Here is an 18,828-nt window from a genome sequence, read left to right as displayed (position 1 = left end):
GCTTTAATCTTCTTTAGCGTCTGTTCATGCAGGTGGAGATGTCAGATCGAGCAGCACACTGACTGTAGAGAGAGAGAGAGAGAGAGAGAGAGAGAGAGAGAGAGAGAGAGGGGAGCAAGAGAACCCTTTGAACAAGTGCAGAGACGACTATGTTTTCAATGCTTTTACTCTTGTAATATGATAGATCTATTTCTTTTTATAGGTGTTATACTAAAAGGCGTTATTTTACAACAAAAGAAATGGAGGAGGCAGAGATCCGACAGCAAAAGCTGGACAATCAGGTACAGATTAAATTGTTATGCTCTTAGATAACACTGAAAAAAATCCCACTACTTCTTCGTTATTTTCATTACCTCAAACAGAATACAGTAAAAAACGATATAGTTTTTGAGCATTTATTAATCACATGTGAATTTTTGAGCATTTATTTATTTTAAAAAGTTTAAATTTTTATGTTTGCTGTGGCAACAAATTTCAATCTACTAACATTTAATAACGTTTGTTCATAAATGAATAACATTATTTCCAATTACTTTTTCCTATTATTTGATTATTATTATTATTATTATAAAAAACGGTTTGACAGGATGTAGTTCTTATGATATTAACACATCTTGTAGCGCTTGCTTTTGATCAAAAAGCAACAAAGAAGAAGGACAGATGCCCGGATGGTCACAGCAAATCATGACATACATACAAAGCCACGGAGACAGAAAGCTGGATCTGATGACACAGCTTTGTTAATAAGCCAGTCTCAGAGCAACACTTCCCTCAATGGTTGGTAGATACTTTAAGAACCAGAAATCAGAATTATTCGTAGATGTTTCCATGCAATGTTTGGTAATTACAAAGACTACATTTTGTTAACAGACACACAACCTGAGCAAGTTTATGAAAACACCGTGGAGGAGATTAATTTAGGAGAACTGACTATTTCATCCAAGGTGGAAGAAACATCAGAAGAGATGGATGTGTCTTTTCCTCTGGTCATGCCCAAGAATGTTGATCTAGAGATCGGCATCCAACCAAGCCCTGAATGCATTCAGGATACAGAGGACCAAACAGATGTAAAGAAAACAAAGAAAAAATGCATGAAAAAGGGACAAACTAAATGTGAGTTTTTGTTAATTGTTTTTAAATACTTTTTGATTCTGCTTTAGTGTGCTGTGTCTTGACATTTTGTCAAATTGCGAATTCTTTCCAAGTACCAAAAAAGGCAGAAGAATTGGAGAAAAATGAAGATAAAGACAAGAAATCTATAAAGAAGGACAAGAAAAATGAATCTAAAAAAAAAGAGAAGACAGGGGAAAAATCTTGTAAGTCCACCGGAGATGTGTATCCATTGTTAAGCATGACAAAAGTTAAAGGCCATTTCCTGCACTGCCTAGTTCTTTGCCAATGTCAGGTTATTTCCTATTTATGGATTTGTTAACATTCCTAATATATAAATGGCACAATGTACACATGGTCTTTTCCAGCAATTCAGACTGATTCAGTGATGGAGTTCAACATTGATACAGGGAATAATGTTGAATCAGAGAGTGAGGATGAAAGAAAGGACCGGTCAAAGAGTCCAGTTCCTCCCACACCTAAAAAAGTACAAAAACTGACAGCAGGTCAGTTGAATATTTTATGCCACGACCACATGAGTATCCCTACATATAGACATGTGAACTTCATCTTTATTAGTGGTTTGGTTTCTTCTGAATTATGCAGAAATATTTTAACGCATTCCTTCTTCTACTGTAGCGAAACATGACCTCAGTGACAGTGATGAAGAAAAAAATGAAGACGAGGGAGACAAAAAGGAAATAAAGAAAACATTGAAAAAGCCAAAAGGAGCCCAAAATGTCAATAATCTTGCTTCTTTTAACTCTAACTATAAGGAATCTTCTTCTGACAGTGATTCTCTGGACATGGGAAAGGTGAGACATTATATTTTATTTTAAACACTGTAAAAAAATCTGTAGAAATATTTAAATATTCTGTCTAGAGCTAGATCGACAGAAATATACTGGTAAATTACAGTTTGTCTGTGTAAAATTACAGGAAATATTTATGTATAATCAATTGTTATGTCTTTTTCTGTAGTGTGTTGTTTTTCACCGTATTTCAAAAATACATAAAAATATATATTATTTTTTATTTTATGTGGAAAATCTGTAAATACAACAGAAACAGTCTCTACTATTTTTTACAGTGTAGATTTATTACATTTGTACATTTTTATGTTTATTGAGCAGTCCTCTCCGATGTCTTTGGAGGATTTGGAACTGTTTGCCATGCGTCCAGCTCCAAGAGATGTGACCATTCAGTGCAGGATAACCAGAGACAGAAGAGGAATGGAGAAAGGAATCTATCCCACATATTACCTTCACATGGAAAAGGAGGATGGGAAAAGGGTAAGACGAGGAGATAAAAACCTTTTTCTTTAGGTATGTCTGAATACACTGCTTTTCTGTTGTGTAATATTTGGGATGCGCAGGTGTTTTTGATGGTGGGCAGGAAAAGAAAGAAATGCAAAACTTCCAATTATTTGATATCCATCGATCCCACTGATTTATCAAGAGATGCAGAGAGCTTCATAGGCAAACTAAGGTCAGTGCCATTACAGGGCATGTTGTTTGACTAAAGTCTTTTAATGTTTGGAATTTCCCCCATGTAATAATACTATTTATCCTTTTAGGTCAAATGTCTTGGGGACAAAATTCACTGTTTATGACAACGGAGTGAATCCTGAGAAAAAAACATTCATTAAAGAAACAGACAGCCTGCGACAAGAGCTAGCTGCAATATGTTATGTATGTTGAGATGTGCACCAAATAAAATTAGAAAATGTATAAAAATAATGGTCAAATTGGAGAAAGCTTCATATTTTTTATTCTTCTGTCACAGGAGAAAAACGTGCTGGGTTTCAAAGGTCCAAGAAAAATGACAGTCATCATCCCCGGTATGCATGAGAATGATGAGCGAGCTGTTATACGTCCAAAAACAGTGAGTATTTTGTTGTGGTTATTGTAAACCCTAGTGGTGTCTGAATGGACACCATCTGTTGCATCATATACACTATATGTTTGATTTATTGAATAAATGATCCGTGTTATAATGTATTCTTAACAAATAAATTACATTCTCCATGTCCCAGGAGCTGGAGTCTTTACTCACTCGATTTGAGAATGGGAACAAAGAGAATCTTGTCACTCTTGCAAATAAGTCACCCACCTGGAATGAGCAAACCCAGTCGTACGTGCTCAACTTCCATGGCCGAGTTACACAAGCATCTGTGAAAAACTTTCAGATTGTCCATCCAGATAATAGTAAGTGACAGCTATCTTATTACTTTCATGCTATAATATGTGACAATAATGTAATGTTTAATTTGAATCCTTATTATCTGTCTTTCAGTGGACTATATTGTGATGCAGTTTGGACGGATAGCAGACGATGTGTTTTCCATGGATTACAGCTTTCCTCTGTGTGCTCTACAGGCTTTTGCTGTCAGTCTGTCCTCCTTTGATGGCAAACTGGCCTGTGAATGATCTATCCGTCGTTTAAAAATGGAAAAGTTTGGAGTCATTTAAAAAAAAAATTGTTCTTTATATCAGGAATCTGTATTATAAAATCTTTAGACATCTTTAGACATTTTATAATAATAAGTATACAATGCAGTATGTAACGGATCTATTTTATAAATTATTTATACTGTACATGTAATTTACAATTAGTAAAATAAATATATAACGTTTTGATTGTTTATTGTATCATCTGTCTTTCAAACCTGTTGTTTTTGTTAAACACTTGAGCAAACAGTTTTAGATATTATTTTATTGGTTTTCCTTACAACATTATCTATTATCTACATACAATCTGTTAATATGTATATTATACTATATACTACCCTGTACAATGTCTCTTGTATGTTATTATCCCCCATTTTCCGTACAATAGCCTTTATTTTATATATGCATATTTTAGAATCTTTTAGATTGTAAATCTTATTATATTTGTATGGTCATTGTGTTGAATTTCTGTACTAGAAGCTTCCAACACCAAAGAAAATTCCTTGTGTGTGCAAGCACACTTGGCAATAAAGCTCTTCTGATTCTGATTTAATGCTTTATTTGTTTACATACAATAAAGTCAATCTTATCTGTATATGAGATCAAATAATAAATAAAAGCTGACTCAATATACAATTATTTATCACAACAACTGCCCTTTGTATTCCTTATTGTAAGGGTTAATAGCTGTGGAATATTCAAGGCTGTATTCATTTGTGGTTATAAACTTTATATACACTAGGGGGCGGTAAAAACCTCAAACGTCTTGTATAAAAACATAGAAGGAGAATAGGACAAATTCGTATACAAATGCCTAGGCGTGTTCGACTTCAGGCATCGGAGTGTGATATTAAGCACCGCGAGAGTTCATTTAAAGCAGAGCTTTCGAACGGTTCTCGCGGTCTTTGGTTGTCATAGGCCGTCCGGTCTGCGCAACACCGAATGAAGTTGATCCGTATTATTAAGGCGTATTATCGGGGGCACCGTTTGAGCTCATCAACAACCTGCTGCGAAAGTTATTTGGAGAAGTTAGGTGGTGCGAAATGTGATTTTGAATGGGAACTCTCTCTGTTTGACTTCCATAGTTTTGAGTTTGCGGACGGATGAACTGAGCCACTCGAGCAAACTAGTGTTGCAACGGAAATACTTCGACGATGCGGGACCGAACCAAAGAACTGGGCAACGTGAGTAAATGTACAAAGTAACTTCGGGCAGTGCACTCGGAAACCGGCTAACAGGCTAACTTGCTAACCCACGATTAAAGCGCATAGTCAAAACTGCGTTCAAGGACATTAGCGGTAATCTCACAGCGTGGCAGATCTGCTGTTTTGTTGCTGACGATTTAGCCTTTTTGATACAAAGTGTTTGCCGAAGTCATAAATGAGACCAAACATTAGAAGCCAACAGCCCATCTGCACTACTAGCGACGAGACAAACTTGTTGCGCCCTTGAGTTGATTATAATAGAAACGCTTTAGTTTCACACTTTAGTATTTAGCACATAAACTTCTCGGTTCGGAGTTTAATCAGTTTTGTCCTCACAACAACATGACAGCGTTTAGATATGACTCATTTAATGAAAACCATTGGTGGAATTGCATGCCTTTCCCATGCGAAAATGAAGCATGTTTTGACCACGTTAACGATCCAAGCCATGTTTATGTATAGATCAAATGAATAAATAAACGACATTTTGTCTGACTTTGTGTTTAGTAAAACTAATACCCGGTTACAAACAAAGCTTAAGACTTCGGTTAGATCCAGACTCAAATGAATGTCTGAGTTGTCTTAACTAAAAACAGCTTGCCTGACATTTCTTAAAATATACCAGTGCCATTGTTTTGTTTCAAGATGCACTCCAGTATGTTTTTGTCTGAGGCATTTTTATTAAAGTGACTTAAATTTCCTATTTTAACTTGGATATAGTCCGGGCTTAAATGGATAGTTTACCCTAAAAAAAGTCATAATTTACTCACCTTTGTGTCATTTAATACCTCTCTGATGAACTCGGAGAAAGATATTTGGACGAATGTTAGTATTTTTCAGTTCCGGGACATCATTGGCATAGTAGGAAACTTTAAATGGTAGTCAATTGTGCCCCAAAACTGTTTGTTTTTCCACATTCTTCAAAATTTCTCATTTTGTGTTCAACAGAACCATTTTTCCTACGTAGTGGATGATGTCCCAGAACCGAAAATTGCTGACATTCAAATATCTTCTTCTGTGTTCATCTGAACAAAGAAATGTATTCTTAGTTAATAAGTAAATGATGACAGCATTTTCATTTTTAAGTCTTGTCTGTGAAACCGGGCCTAAGTGTTATATATAAATGAATTGTTAATTGTTCAACGTTTAACTCACGAATTCATATCTCTGTATTCTTACTAGACGGCTAATGCCTCGGATGAAGACGAAGAAACCAAAGCTCTGGTGATAAAGCCTGGTTCTGGGACCTCAGGAAAAGAAGACAAAGAAAATGAAGCCTTCTTTAGAAAGGTTCATATCTGGTCACATTTGGATCATCCATCACTAAAGAACATTGGATAAACATTCCCACTGTTTTTTAATATGCTATGAGTGCAGCTTTCAGTTTCTAGGCATGAAAAAATGTGTGCATGTGTTAAATGTAATAGGGAACTGAGAGAGGTTTATGAAATTTTATGGAGTTTTAATTTAGAGATGGCTAACTCTAAAACAGTTATTTGTGAATTCTCTTGCAAATATCGATAGTCGAAATTGTTTGTACAGTGTTCTCCCAGGTTGTCACAATAATTTCCTTTGTCCTCTAAATAGGTTCAGGAGATTCGAGAGGCCCTTGAAACCTTTAGGAGAAAGGTATTTGAATTGGAGAACAAACAGAAAACAGTATTAGGAGTTGCACTTCCAGAGGACAGTGAGTAACTCTCCTGTTTATACTGTACATATTGAGCCTGCATGCTTTTTTCATGCGTGTTTTCATATAATAAACATTATGAATATTTATATTGTAATTTAAGAAATATGATTTTATCCCTCACAATGTACATTTTCCTAAAGGTGAAATTGATAATTCTATCAGTTAATTGAAAATGAAGTAATTTTTCCACCCTAGGTATGAAAAAGGAACTTCAGTCTCATAGGGAGGATATCAAAGGCATGGCCAGCCAGATCCAAAAGAAGTTAAAAAGTAAGTACATTTATAAATTACATTTAAGATTGAAGTATTTATGCTGGACCCACTGCATATCAGAAATGTAATTAAATCATCTATGCCACAGGCATTGAACTTAAGAAAGCTGAGAGCGATGATGTCTATATTTCAGTACAAGTGAGAATGCAAAGAGGCCAGGTTAGTTGCTGTTTATGAATACATTACAACACCGTGTTGTTTTTTGCTCTGAATAATCTTCTCTTTCCTTTTTTCTCTTTTATAAAAGCATGCTATTTTGTCCAGAGAATTTCTCGAACTGATGGGTCACTGTAACAAGATTCAAGCCCAGTACAGAGACAGAAATGTGGAGAGGATACAAAGACAACTCAAAATCAGTATGAGGTTTTTCTTTTACGTTTTGCTGTTAATTATAGTTGCTTGCTTATATATTTATAGTCTTGATAATTTGATTAGTTTTATTGTCATCTGATGCACTGTTGGCACTAAGTGCATCTTCACTATTACAAATCTGGTTCTTCTTTATAGCTGGTAACAATGTGACAGACGAGGAGCTGGAATCAATGCTTGAAAGTGGGCAAACCGATGTTTTCACACAAAATGTAAGTTTGTTGATTTGTGTAATCTAAATGCATTTGCTCTCTTTTCAATTACTTAGTTAGCGCATAGCAGCCTTAAATGTTTTGCATTTGAGCACCTTTCTTAAATTTAAAATGTGCGCTTTTTAATTTGACATTCTAAACGTTTTGTGTCAATTGCTTCCTTTCTTACTATCAAAAGAGTTATTTTTACTGTATAATATTTACTATACTTTTCTGATGCTGTCACAATTCAAGTCTTCTCTTTTGCTTTCTTTGGAATGGAAGTGTATCATTTGGTAAGACTTTAATGAACAGTTCTATCTGAAATCGATGTATGATGATAATTTTATGTAATTTTTAGTTTTTGTGAATATGATTTTCCTGTTCCACTCTGGTTTTTTAACCATAGAATCATGAATAGCACTGTTCAGGGCACTTCCTCTGACCTCTCCTTTTGTACTATCGAATAAAACTCTTGGCTCCATCTGTTTTCAGGATTCCCTGTTTCCTGAAAATATCTGTGCCATAAAAATGTTGTGTCTCTATATAAACAATTAACAGGCTTTAAATGAGACCTGCAAAATATGGGGGCACCTTAAAGGAAAACGTGATAGCTGAAATACTGTAGTTATAAATCTTCGTTCATTATTAAATTTAAATGCTATTTATATTTTGGGGAAATACTCCTGGTCAAGGAAATCTGGGTTATCACTAAACGCATTGACAAAATGAAAACCTGTCTTTATCAAAACCACCACCTCAGTTCCACTTCCTCTATGAAGTTTAGATTACAGTCATTATTCCTTACTTTCAGCTCATACTCCGCTATTATTTATAGAAACCCGCAATTTATTTATAGAAGTATAACTCTTGCATCAGATTTATGACATTAGCAAATAAAGCATCACCATCATGAGACATTTCACCATTGTGTTCTATGTGTGATCTGTGAAGTCATGTTTAACCACATTGTTTAGTACAAGTGTTTTAGCTGTTCAGGATAACCACAGTTGTCAGTTTTCCTAATTGAATCGTTGATGCAGATTTTGAATGACGCTAAAGCAACAAGACAAGCTCTGAATGAAATCGAGTCACGACACGACGAGATCATCAAACTGGAGAAAAGCATCAAAGAGCTTCATGACATGTTTAACTTCCTTGCTATGGAGGTACAAGCACAGGTGAGAGACCAATACAGGAAATATTGACTAAAGCCTTCCTCAAATGTCCAATATTTTGTCATACTATTTACCAAAATATTGTCTGATAATTGTGCTCGGTCAGAATGCGATTTGTGCGCATTTCATCTCAGACCTTGAAGTGTAATGGACTTTGGTTCCTAGGGTGAGATGGTGAACCTGATTGAGGAGAACATTAAGATGTCCCATAACTACGTGGTAAAGGCTGTTGAAGAAACAGCTGCTGCTGTAGAAACGTCAAAAAAAGTGCGCAAGGTGAGTCAAGCGAGATTTATTTACTCAATTATTTATTTGTCTTCAGAACGTTAAGTCAGTGATCAGTTACTGTTGTGCAAAGTGTCACATTTCCATCTCTTTTATTTCTTTCATAGAAAAAGTTATGGATTGCATTATGCCTTGCTATATTACTTGTTATATTAGCCATTATTTTGGCTACCACTTTAAGTTGAGGTAAGTCCTATGTATCATTTTAAACAATTATTTTCTCACATTTAAAAGTTGCATCTGACCTTTTTTTAATTCATTTGACAATTATGAAATCCATTATGGTTCTTTTAGGACTGAAGAAAAGCGATGTCATATCTTTATTTTTCTCTTTCCAGGTTCCCTCTATTAGTCGAACAGGCTTCCAGGCAGTGACATCCTTCATTCTGACAGATGACCACTGTTGGTATCCCAAGTCTTCTGGTGCCTACAGGTGCTGGACTTTAAAGCGCTCATCATTTCATGTCCAACAAAGCTAAAAAATGTGTTAGAATTACTGAAAGTGTATCAGCTGCTTTATCTGGATGTATAAAAAAAGGTTACTTGGCTATTTTAATAGATTTATGAATTCATTGATTATTGTGTGGACTGGATTTCACGGAGACGGTGGATCTCATTTGCAGAAATCAGGATTAAAACATGGTCATAAATTGCAGAGAGGATTAAAACATGGTCATAAATTGCAGAGAGGATGAAAACATGGTCATGAATTGCAGAGAGGATGAAAACATGGTCATGAATTGCAGAGAGAAGTCAGGGAAATGTACTAAAACGGGATTCTTAATATATAACACATTTCTTTTAAAAGTTAAGCTCAACAAGGGCTGTTTGACCGTGTCCTAATATTTAGATGTTGTCTTTGTTTATTTGTTCAGATTTATCAATTTGAAATGACATTTCAGACTTGAAGTTAGCTAACACCTGTGTATATATCTATAAAACACTTATTTTATACTCTGCTTTTGCATTTTAGTATCTGAATTTCAAAATACAGGTCTCACGATAACATGTTGCATATATGTGTATATTTTAACTAATTTGAACTAATTTGTGCTCGCTCTCAGTTAAGGCGTGCACTTTTTAAGAAATTATGTATAGTAGTGCCTCAGCGTTAGTGCCTTTTCTTGAGAAGTAACTTTGTTTGTAAAAGGCACGATCACCCAAAAAGATGCAGTTAATCTATATTTGTTATCCACATACTCCCACTACTCATTTTATCTTAATAAATGTCATTTTTAAATAAAGTACATTATATGTCACATTGTTTTCTAGCTTTTTTATTGTTTAGATATTGTTGTGTTTTTAATGTGTTTAGGTTTGTGACGTAATGAACGAGCAACGGGGAAATCCTGTAGTTTGATATTGACACTGTCAGTGAACTACAAATCCCGACGTGTTTCTGTTTTGCTCTTATTTTTAGCATCACTTGTGTGTCACTGCTTGTTCAACACGGTCTGGGAGAAGGTTCAGGTAACATTTTATTTTTGGAGGTTGTTTGTTTAAAAAATATAAATTACCAAACGCGTACACGAACAAACTTAATTTTGTTTATGCGTTACTTGCGACGTTTATCCTTTATCAAAGTTATTTAATCGTGTCTTTTTATGAACAAATTGGACTTTGTTAAAATATTTTTACGCTTTTATTTGTTGACATAAGAAAACCAGGGATTTATTTATTATTCTGTAGTTTGTCAATGTCTGTAGGGGATTTTCTAATAGCGAAAGTGAAAGTTTTCTCCGATGTTGTTTGAACCAGAAGTTGGTGAAAGTGAACGTTAAATTAATTTCGCTTTCTCTTAATCCTGAACATTATAAGACTGATCGTGTCGAATACGATGAATGACAGAGAGGATGAAGAGACGATCCCCGCTGTCATGGAGACGTCCTCGTTTACGCAGGTAGTTTTTAACGATGTTCCTCCATCATATCCGCCAAACATGGCAGTTACATGTCGATACACGATCACCGAAGGCCTACAGCACAACCCGAGAGACTGGATCGGTATCTTCAAGGTGTGTAACCCATAAAAGGCACGACATGGTGAATCAGATTTCCTATAGTTTCTCATTTATGATGTTACCAATAGAATGAATCACATCACACCAGGACCACCATGATAGTTTCCATTAAAACCAATGCGATTACAATTAAATCCAATTTTGGTGCGTTTTGGGAGGGCTTGTGTTTTTTGCAGCATGGATAATATTCTCAAGAACATTTAGATTTAACATTTCATGTAGATAGAAAGGAACACCAAGAATATTATTTTATCATATTCAAGTTTGTACAGATTCAGTCAAACTGATCCATCTGCTTGACCTCTTCTTTAGGGGAGGATATGAATATATTTGCTGTAACACACACACATACCCATCACTGCTGGAAAAATACATTTGACCATTACAAAATGCATTTTTGTAGTGTGTTGTGGGCGTTATTCCAGGAGGATTTAATGTTGTTCTCCTGGCTCCCAAATGCCGGATAACACCACATCAATAGATTCCGTCACATGCTACAGTAGACACAGTTTCCATTAAATCCAATTCAGTTCCCATTATAACCATGACATCCATCATAATATATTGTGATTAGCTTGGATCTCGGGTTACCTTCAAAGGGTTATTTTTTATCATACCATTTTCTGATCTGCATGAAACATATGCACTTTGGGACATATACAGGTTGGATGGCAGTCAACACAGAGGTATTATAGCTATGAATGGGTGGGACCTTGCCTGGACCAAGTCGAACCTGAAGGTCTCGTGCAGGAAGTGGTTTTCAAAGGTAAGAACCACTGGCTCAGCCATCACTGCACATTTTGTATTCAAGATTAAATAAGCAAATTTAAATAATATTAAACCTGCTTTTCTTGACCCGAGTCGGATTTTTTAGTCCTGATAGCTGCATGTGATTATTGTGCATCATCCAACCGCATTGATGTGATGTTTTGTTGCTATTTTTAGTAAAGTGAGTGAGTAACCATTACCTTGGTCATCATCTACCTATCAAATTACGTCAATCATGGGACCTGTTGCGATGCATCATGTGTCTCAATAAGAACTTGGTGTGCTTTCATGATGAGCTCTTTCTTGGCATTTAAATATGTATGTGAACCCAGAGTGTGAGAAAGGCTCTTTCTTCTAAGTGAACGTGTAATCAAACATGTAACACAAAACCTACTAATTTCCACTGACTTTTGTCTCAGAGAGCTATCTACCTAAAGATGATAGAGAGTTTTATCAGTTCTGCTATGTGGATAGCAATGGTCATGTCAGAGGAGCCAGCACTCCATTCTGCTTTCAAAACCAGCCAGAAATAAGTCTGGACTGCAGCTTGGAGAATGACCTCTTGGTCGTAACAACACAGGTACGTATTTAGTTTTACTTTCAAAGAATGTTGAAGTAGATTTTTTTGTAGCACAATCCTATTTGTGCTTCAATTTTGCTATTAAGCAATTGCAATTAAACAATTGTAAAATTTTCCTTGAATGTTGTTGTGTGTAGGAACAGGCAACAATTATGGAAAAGGAAAAAGAGGACTTTGTGAAAGAGATCGAGTTCTTAAAAGAAGCAAATGAGATCCTGAAAAATGAGCTGGAAAACAGACTGCACGAGATATGTCGTATGAGGGTTGGTCAGCCTTTATAGACATTCTATGTTTTTTAACGCATGATTATATAACAACAGTACACATACACAGCCATGGAAAAATAAACATTTCAACGTTATTTTTTCAGAATTTAATATTTATGTGTTCAGATAAAAAAATAGTTTTGTCTCATTCTGACCATTACAACAATAATCCTCGCAAATTTCAAATAAAATTTTATTTTTGCATTTATGTGCAGAAAATGAAAACAGTAGAAACAGGTCAAAATAACAGTAAAGATGCTCTACATTTTTTCAGACTTCAAATACTGCAAAGAAAACAAGTTAATATTCACTTTTAAGCAACACAACAGCAATATTTCTAGATTTATTTAGGAAAATTAAATTAAATATAATAAAGTATATTTTTCACAATCTCTAGTCCCACAGGGCGTTGAATCATGTCAAATCTGTTTAAATGCTTTTCTTTGTGTACTGTACCCATTGTGTAGTATAAAAGGTTGCAGTACTAGTTCAACAAGCTGCTATTGTAAAGTATTGATCTTGTGTCTTCACAATTGCAGAGCTGCCTAGATGATTTAAAGTCCAAGGAAAAACCGGAAACCCCCGTATCAGATATACCGAATTATAATGTCACCGAAGAGGTAAACAGAGAGCTGCTCTTTAGGAAATTGTTTTAAAGAAGCACACAAATATTTTTTCTGAGGTTTGCACGAATAAATGAATAGTGCTTTATAGTAATATAACTTTAAATCACATTGCCCAACAAATGGCACTTACTTTATGTCAGTATATCACAGAGTAAATCAAATAATGAAGAATGATGTCGACTTGAGATTTTCATGAGATATATCTTCAACAAGATATTCTCCTGTATTTACAGTCACTGACATCTCTACGTGAAAACTTTGAAAAGGCCGTTCAGAAGATCAAAATGCTTAAGAAGGAAAAGGAAGAGTTACAGCAGCAGCTAGAGCTCCAGTTTGCAGAAAACCTCAAGTGAGTATCTGAGCTTTTATTTTTTTGTTTCATCACCATGGACATCTTTTACAGCAAGTCATACGTCAGAAAGATTTAGTGATAGATTTTGGTGTATTTCTTTTTCTCAAGGCTAAGTACCTGCCTGAAAGAAACTGAACACAATTACAACAAACTTCAGGATCGGGTCATGTTGCTTGAGGTTTGCAAAAAACATTTTTACAACTGTGTTGTAAATACCATGAATAATGATTTAATTTATGACAATGCACTGATTCTACTCCAGGTGGATGTGCAAAGCAGCACGAAACAAAATGAAAAGCTGCATGCAGAAATCGAGGAGCTTCTCAAAGTAAAAAGAACTGCAGCGGAGAAGAAAGTTGAAGACAAAGAGTTACAAACATCCATGTCAGAGTTCAGGGGAGAAGATAATGAGGCAAAAGTGAGACTTTTCTATTTAAAATTTTACCACCAAATGTTGCATCAAAGTTTTTATTGGCCAAACCCATTCATTAGAAAGGGGCGTACACATACATGTTGCCATATTGTGGTAGATGATATTCGTGTGTTTGGCTTCCAAGCTCAAAGCTAACTTTAGACATAAACGCCAGTTCTAATTCACTTGTTTTTAAGTACAAGCATTTTAATAAATTTATAAATTTTAATAAAGTATGTGTGTATATGAAATCAAGTTTAATAAATCCTCTCTCAGGTCCAGATCCGGGCCTTGCTCACTCAGCTGACCGAAGCCAGAGTGCTGCTCCGCAGTGAGAGGCAGAATTGCAAAGAAGCCACTAAACGTGCTGAGAGCGCAGAGCAAGAATTGAAGGGCGTGAAACAGGAGCTGGCAGAGATGGCCGTAAATCAAGCTGATGCTGAAAAACACAGTAAAGTCCAGGTATTTAGACCTGTGCCTTGTTCTGTGTTTTTATGAATGAAATAAAATTAATGTTGAGAGCAATTTGTTTAAAAAGTCTTAATAATTCACCCTTTATGATTGGTTCTACATACAGTACATACTAACTGATTGTTGCTGCAATACATATATATATATATATTTTTTTTTTACTAGTGGGTGCAAGACAGTTTATTTGTGTAAGTGAGTGTAGCAAAGAAATGTAAACTGTGGCATATTATACCCAAAGATTCTTCATACAAAGGGCTACCAGTAAATTGAAAATTGTTCAGAAACTTTGACATGTTTTGCAAATGTGACCTTTTTACCCCACACACTGAACATAATAAAGCATTGCTTGGTAATTGGGAGACCTAAATTGTTATTATCTAATTTTGTACTTGAAAGTCTTCTAACAGCTTTTCAACCTAATCCATTACTTTTCTATCAGTTTAACTCTCATTTATAAATGTTGAATAAATAATGGTTTGACTGTATCTGTTATTACAGGCACAACTTCTGCAGGCACAAGACAAAATTTACGAGATGACAGAGACATCAAGATTAGTCAAGCAGACGCTTATTGAAAAGAATGAGGTAATCTGTTTGGTGATGCCACAGATGAAACATCCAATGCTATTTTCTCTCTCTGCTAAATTCATTGTCAGTGCACAATACCAATGTCATTTTTTATCTTTTTATCTCTAGGAACTTGAGGCAGAAGTAGCAAGACTGTGCAGGACAGTAATTGACTACCAGGTGGCGTCTGATGCGGCTATTTCTGAGCAGCTACCCAACCCACAGAGCCCACCTGCCTCCAGCAACACTCAAGAGCAAACGTACCCGCCTGATCATCATTTCTACGAGAGCATTAATGACATGACTGGTATGTGAACATAATTGAGAAAGGGAACCGAATCAGATGCTATTTAGCACGATTGTCTTGTAGACATGTTAACTTCATTAGATATTTTATTTCTTGATCATAGGAGATCAATCAAGAATAGAGGACAAGGTAAGAAATGTACAACAAACTCCAAAAATAAACTGAGCGTCCAAGCAGCAAGATGATTGAAATGTTTTTCTTTATTTGTAGAAGTGCAATCATTGCCAGGAAAGCTTTCCTGGTATCAGCGATGATGAACTTGCACTGCATGAGCAGTCCCACAAAATGTGTCCATTCTGCACTCTGATCTGTGATGACTGGGAACAGCAACAGTTTGAAGATCACGTCTATAGTCATGCAGATTAACCCAATTCACTTTTAACTGATATATCTTTATCAAGTATAGTCACGTTTCTGTAGATATACATCATTTCTTTTACACTTTTGGCTATTATTAAGCAACTCTATGGAGAACTTGATTCTAAAAATAATTCTAAACTATAATTGACCTATGTCTGTACTTCATAGTTTCTTTGCACATAAAATGCAATTTACCATTTCAAATCCATGTATTTATTTGGTAATGGTAAGACAGGTAAAAGCAGGATTATGTATTCAGCCAGTCAGACCCTTTAGGGTTCAGCAAAACCTTTTTGCTCTGTATCTAGTTCTTGTTTAATCAGACTGTTTATTTTGTGATAATAGCTGGCTGACCTTACAATGTGCAATAAGAAATAACAGATTTTTTAAATGGTAATAAGGATGTTATTGAAGACAAAAACAGCAATATAAAATATGATATGGTTAAACAGACATTTCTTTATTATCAAGGAAAAATATATAATACACATAAAACAATATAGTAACTACTTGTAGTCTCTGTAGTTTTATTTCCAGTGGAAAATGGAGCATTAAATAATAAACAAGTTTTTCTTCGATTATGTACATTTGACAAGGTAGATATTTTGTTCTCTACGTATTTATTCAAGCAAACATTGCTCGAATAACATTCTGCAATGTCACTGACGTTCTTTGACCCCGTTCTTTCCCTTCACTGCTGCCACAAAATAAATTTATGTTCAGGGTGTCATCTGGTTGGCTTCTTCAGGTGTAACGTCTTGCGATACAAGCTCTGAGAACAAAGCAGGCAGCCAGTATTGTGGCTCTCCCGCAGCTTGGGAATCCAGCCATGCTAAGCCTTCTTTCAGCAGGTGATCCTAAAAACAACACAAATGTGTCAATATAAGAAATAAACAAAAACAGAATGTTGCCTAAATTGGTTCCTTCACACTTACAAGCACATGACAGGCTCTTTCTCTCTCCCACTTGAGGCTGTCTCTGATCTCACTCACGGTCACATATCCCTTTTTCTGTAAGGCAATGATCAGATCTGACATGGTTCGATTGTAAAGGTGCTAGAAAATGTTTGTCTTTAATGTAGATTACCTCTGCTAGCTGGAAAACTACAGTGTGATCCATATTGAGCTCTGCGGGTACTGACTGGACTAAATAAGAGCCTCCTACAGGAATCATACCAAAGCCGGTTCCCATAGCCTTGAGCTTCTTGATGGCCCGTACCAAGTCATCTCTGAGTCATGTCATATTAAAATACATTTGTGAAAAACAGTTAAAGAGCGGCATGTATAAAGAAATCCAAAGACACTCACTGGCTCACATCTTGTGCAAACTTCCCTCTTCCTTTTAAGACACGTTGATGAAGTTCATCCAATGTGATGAGTCCTGCAAAAACATATTTTTTTCATTTTAGAGATGTCATATAAAAATAAGTATAAGTTCACAGACAAGTAATATCTTATGAAGATATTAATGGCTTTCTGTTAATATACAATTATGATAAGGCCTGATTTATTGAGTATGTGTGAAACCAAATAACTTACCACCATTTCTGTGTTTTAGAGCTAAACAGACTTCTATAATTTGCACACCAAGCTCATAGTAGAAATCTCCTACTCCAAGCATCTCAGACCAAAATCCCTTTCCAGCTGCACACATTTTAGCAATAAGAGAATTATGTTCAGGGCATCATTATTAGTTTTTGTTCAGTGAAAATAAAAAGGCACTCTTTAATATTCTGTGTACACCAATCACAAATCAGGTCACATCCCAAATCAGAGGCTTAAAGCGAAAGTTCACCCACAAATGAAAGTTCTTTCATTATTTACAACTTCATGTTATTTCACACCTATATGAATTTCTGTGTTGATGCCCAAACAATATTTGGGCCCCATAGACTTCCATTGTATAGACAAAAAACCACAAGCACTCCTAAAAATATCTTATTTTTCATTCCACAGATAATCATGAAAAGGTTTTGAATCATTTTAGAGTAAACAATCCTTTTAAAAGTATTAAGAATACGTACAAGCAAGTGGATCGACCCCTATGGTGGCGCACATCTCTTGGAACTGCACCCTGAACTGAGAGCTTTTACGGATTTCCTGTTTATGTTTGCTGGCAAACTCCTCTAAATGGGTCTTGAAGGTTTCCAGCTGTTTTGACATCTACACGAAACACAAACAGCACTGATATTAACAGGTCGCTGATCGCCATTTAGGTTGGGATAAAATCAACAACAATCCATGACACGCATATCTTGGAAACATACGCACTTGTGCAATCTGATCCTCAGCCAGGACATTTCCTCTCTCTTTGTATTTTGCCTGTAACCAAAAACAATGTTGTGGGATCATAACGCAACAACATTAACGTTATTTGCCTTGTGACTATTTCTTACGGGACGGGATCATACCTCTGCCAGTTTCTTTTTGGCGATCGCGCCAGCTCCGACTCCTCTTCTATGCATGACGCCTAAAGAGATGCTTCGGGAATGACTAAAAACACTGTTTCCTAATTACAAATGTTGTCTACCTTCTCTGACAAATGCAGTACTGACTTCCTAGTCACTTCCTGAATGATTCACGAACTTATAACATCCAAACACATTGAATACGAGACATAACGATTAACGTTATAAGTAAATGATGAAGGCGGTTATTTCATTTAAAATACTTTTTGACTCAAGACATCCGAAACACATTTAAAGAAGTGTGAAAAGCACTTCCTTGGGGTTATTTTCTTCTATACATGTTTGGGTTACGAGAATGTTAAATACCGCCACCTAGCGAGCTGGATACCAAATGACAATGTCACAATTTCACACCTCTCTTTGACAAAATCCATTTGATCTCAAATCAACACTTTATGAAGAGTGATGTGTTTGAGCAGTACTGATAACATGTCAAACACATACAGTAGGTCTTTTTCTTCCTTATTTTACAAATGATTTATGGGATATGTAGGTTTCCTATAGCCTATTCTTGTGCAGACATTTGCGAATGTACATAAAAACATCTCCACATCATCTCTGTTATTATTTTATCCACTGTAGATGTACCACCACTACAGACGTCGGTAAATTATCACTTTTTAATCCTCTTTCTTGGTTTTGCTATGAAAACCAATAAAAAGAAAGACCCTTTGAGCAACCTTTTTCATAGTTATTTCTTGTGTCAAGCGATAAAACAATGAAAAAACACTGTAATTTTTTAAAGATTCAATTCTGTGTTGACAAGCACTTTATATTGTTTAGAAATCGGCTAAAAATAAAAATCACAAAATATGGATATATGAGGTTTCAGAAGGACAGCAGCAAAATGATAAAGACAATTCCAGATGTGGCAATATTGA

The 18,828-nt window shown here is 35.5% G+C and overlaps 4 protein-coding genes across 6 annotated transcripts; 3 read left to right on the top strand and 1 right to left on the bottom strand.

Annotated features, from left to right (window-relative positions):
• The first annotated feature begins 22 nt into the window (after positions 1-22).
• On the top strand, positions 23-4,208 carry LOC306905403 (tubby protein). Of its 3 annotated transcripts, none has more exons than XM_079475977.1 (12): positions 23-281; positions 621-777; positions 871-1,113; positions 1,206-1,316; positions 1,479-1,616; positions 1,750-1,925; positions 2,244-2,402; positions 2,486-2,598; positions 2,687-2,801; positions 2,896-2,994; positions 3,146-3,317; positions 3,406-4,208. In XM_079475977.1, the coding sequence occupies exons 1-12, from the start codon at positions 240-242 to the stop codon at positions 3,537-3,539; spliced, it is 1,659 nt and encodes a 552-aa protein (XP_079332103.1). In that variant the 5' UTR covers positions 23-239; the 3' UTR covers positions 3,540-4,208. The 3 variants fall into 3 exon arrangements, with proteins under 3 accessions (XP_079332103.1, XP_079332104.1, XP_079332105.1); XM_079475978.1 differs by having other exon boundaries at positions 53-281; positions 642-777; XM_079475979.1 differs by having other exon boundaries at positions 61-281; positions 945-1,113.
• Positions 4,209-4,362: 154 nt separating this feature from the next.
• Positions 4,363-10,171, top strand: stx4 (syntaxin 4). The gene is made up of 11 exons (XM_079476190.1): positions 4,363-4,744; positions 5,948-6,055; positions 6,353-6,452; positions 6,651-6,725; positions 6,817-6,887; positions 6,976-7,084; positions 7,236-7,309; positions 8,332-8,469; positions 8,632-8,742; positions 8,859-8,937; positions 9,090-10,171. Exons 1-10 carry the CDS (start codon positions 4,715-4,717, stop codon positions 8,934-8,936), a joined length of 894 nt encoding a protein of 297 aa, XP_079332316.1. The 5' UTR covers positions 4,363-4,714; the 3' UTR covers position 8,937; positions 9,090-10,171.
• Positions 10,113-16,063, top strand: calcoco2 (calcium binding and coiled-coil domain 2). The gene is made up of 14 exons (XM_079476189.1): positions 10,113-10,221; positions 10,570-10,765; positions 11,435-11,537; positions 11,959-12,119; positions 12,257-12,382; positions 12,925-13,005; positions 13,245-13,360; positions 13,472-13,541; positions 13,626-13,781; positions 14,052-14,237; positions 14,745-14,831; positions 14,943-15,120; positions 15,224-15,249; positions 15,331-16,063. The coding sequence occupies exons 2-14, from the start codon at positions 10,589-10,591 to the stop codon at positions 15,484-15,486; spliced, it is 1,623 nt and encodes a 540-aa protein (XP_079332315.1). The 5' UTR covers positions 10,113-10,221; positions 10,570-10,588; the 3' UTR covers positions 15,487-16,063.
• snf8 (SNF8 subunit of ESCRT-II) lies at positions 15,921-18,261 on the bottom strand. Its single transcript, XM_079476191.1, has 8 exons — positions 17,891-18,261; positions 17,751-17,801; positions 17,504-17,642; positions 17,019-17,123; positions 16,788-16,860; positions 16,567-16,708; positions 16,416-16,490; positions 15,921-16,337 (listed from the first exon to the last, which is right to left on the bottom strand). Exons 1-8 carry the CDS (start codon positions 17,942-17,944, stop codon positions 16,200-16,202), a joined length of 777 nt encoding a protein of 258 aa, XP_079332317.1. The 5' UTR covers positions 17,945-18,261; the 3' UTR covers positions 15,921-16,199.
• Positions 18,262-18,828: the final 567 nt, after the last annotated feature.

The sequence above is a fragment of the Barbatula barbatula genome (assembly GCF_947034865.1).
Source record: "Barbatula barbatula genome assembly, chromosome: 16".
NCBI lineage: Eukaryota > Metazoa > Chordata > Actinopteri > Cypriniformes > Nemacheilidae > Barbatula > Barbatula barbatula.
Note: the sequence above shows the minus strand (reverse complement) of the source record. Positions and strands in the feature narration are given on the sequence as shown.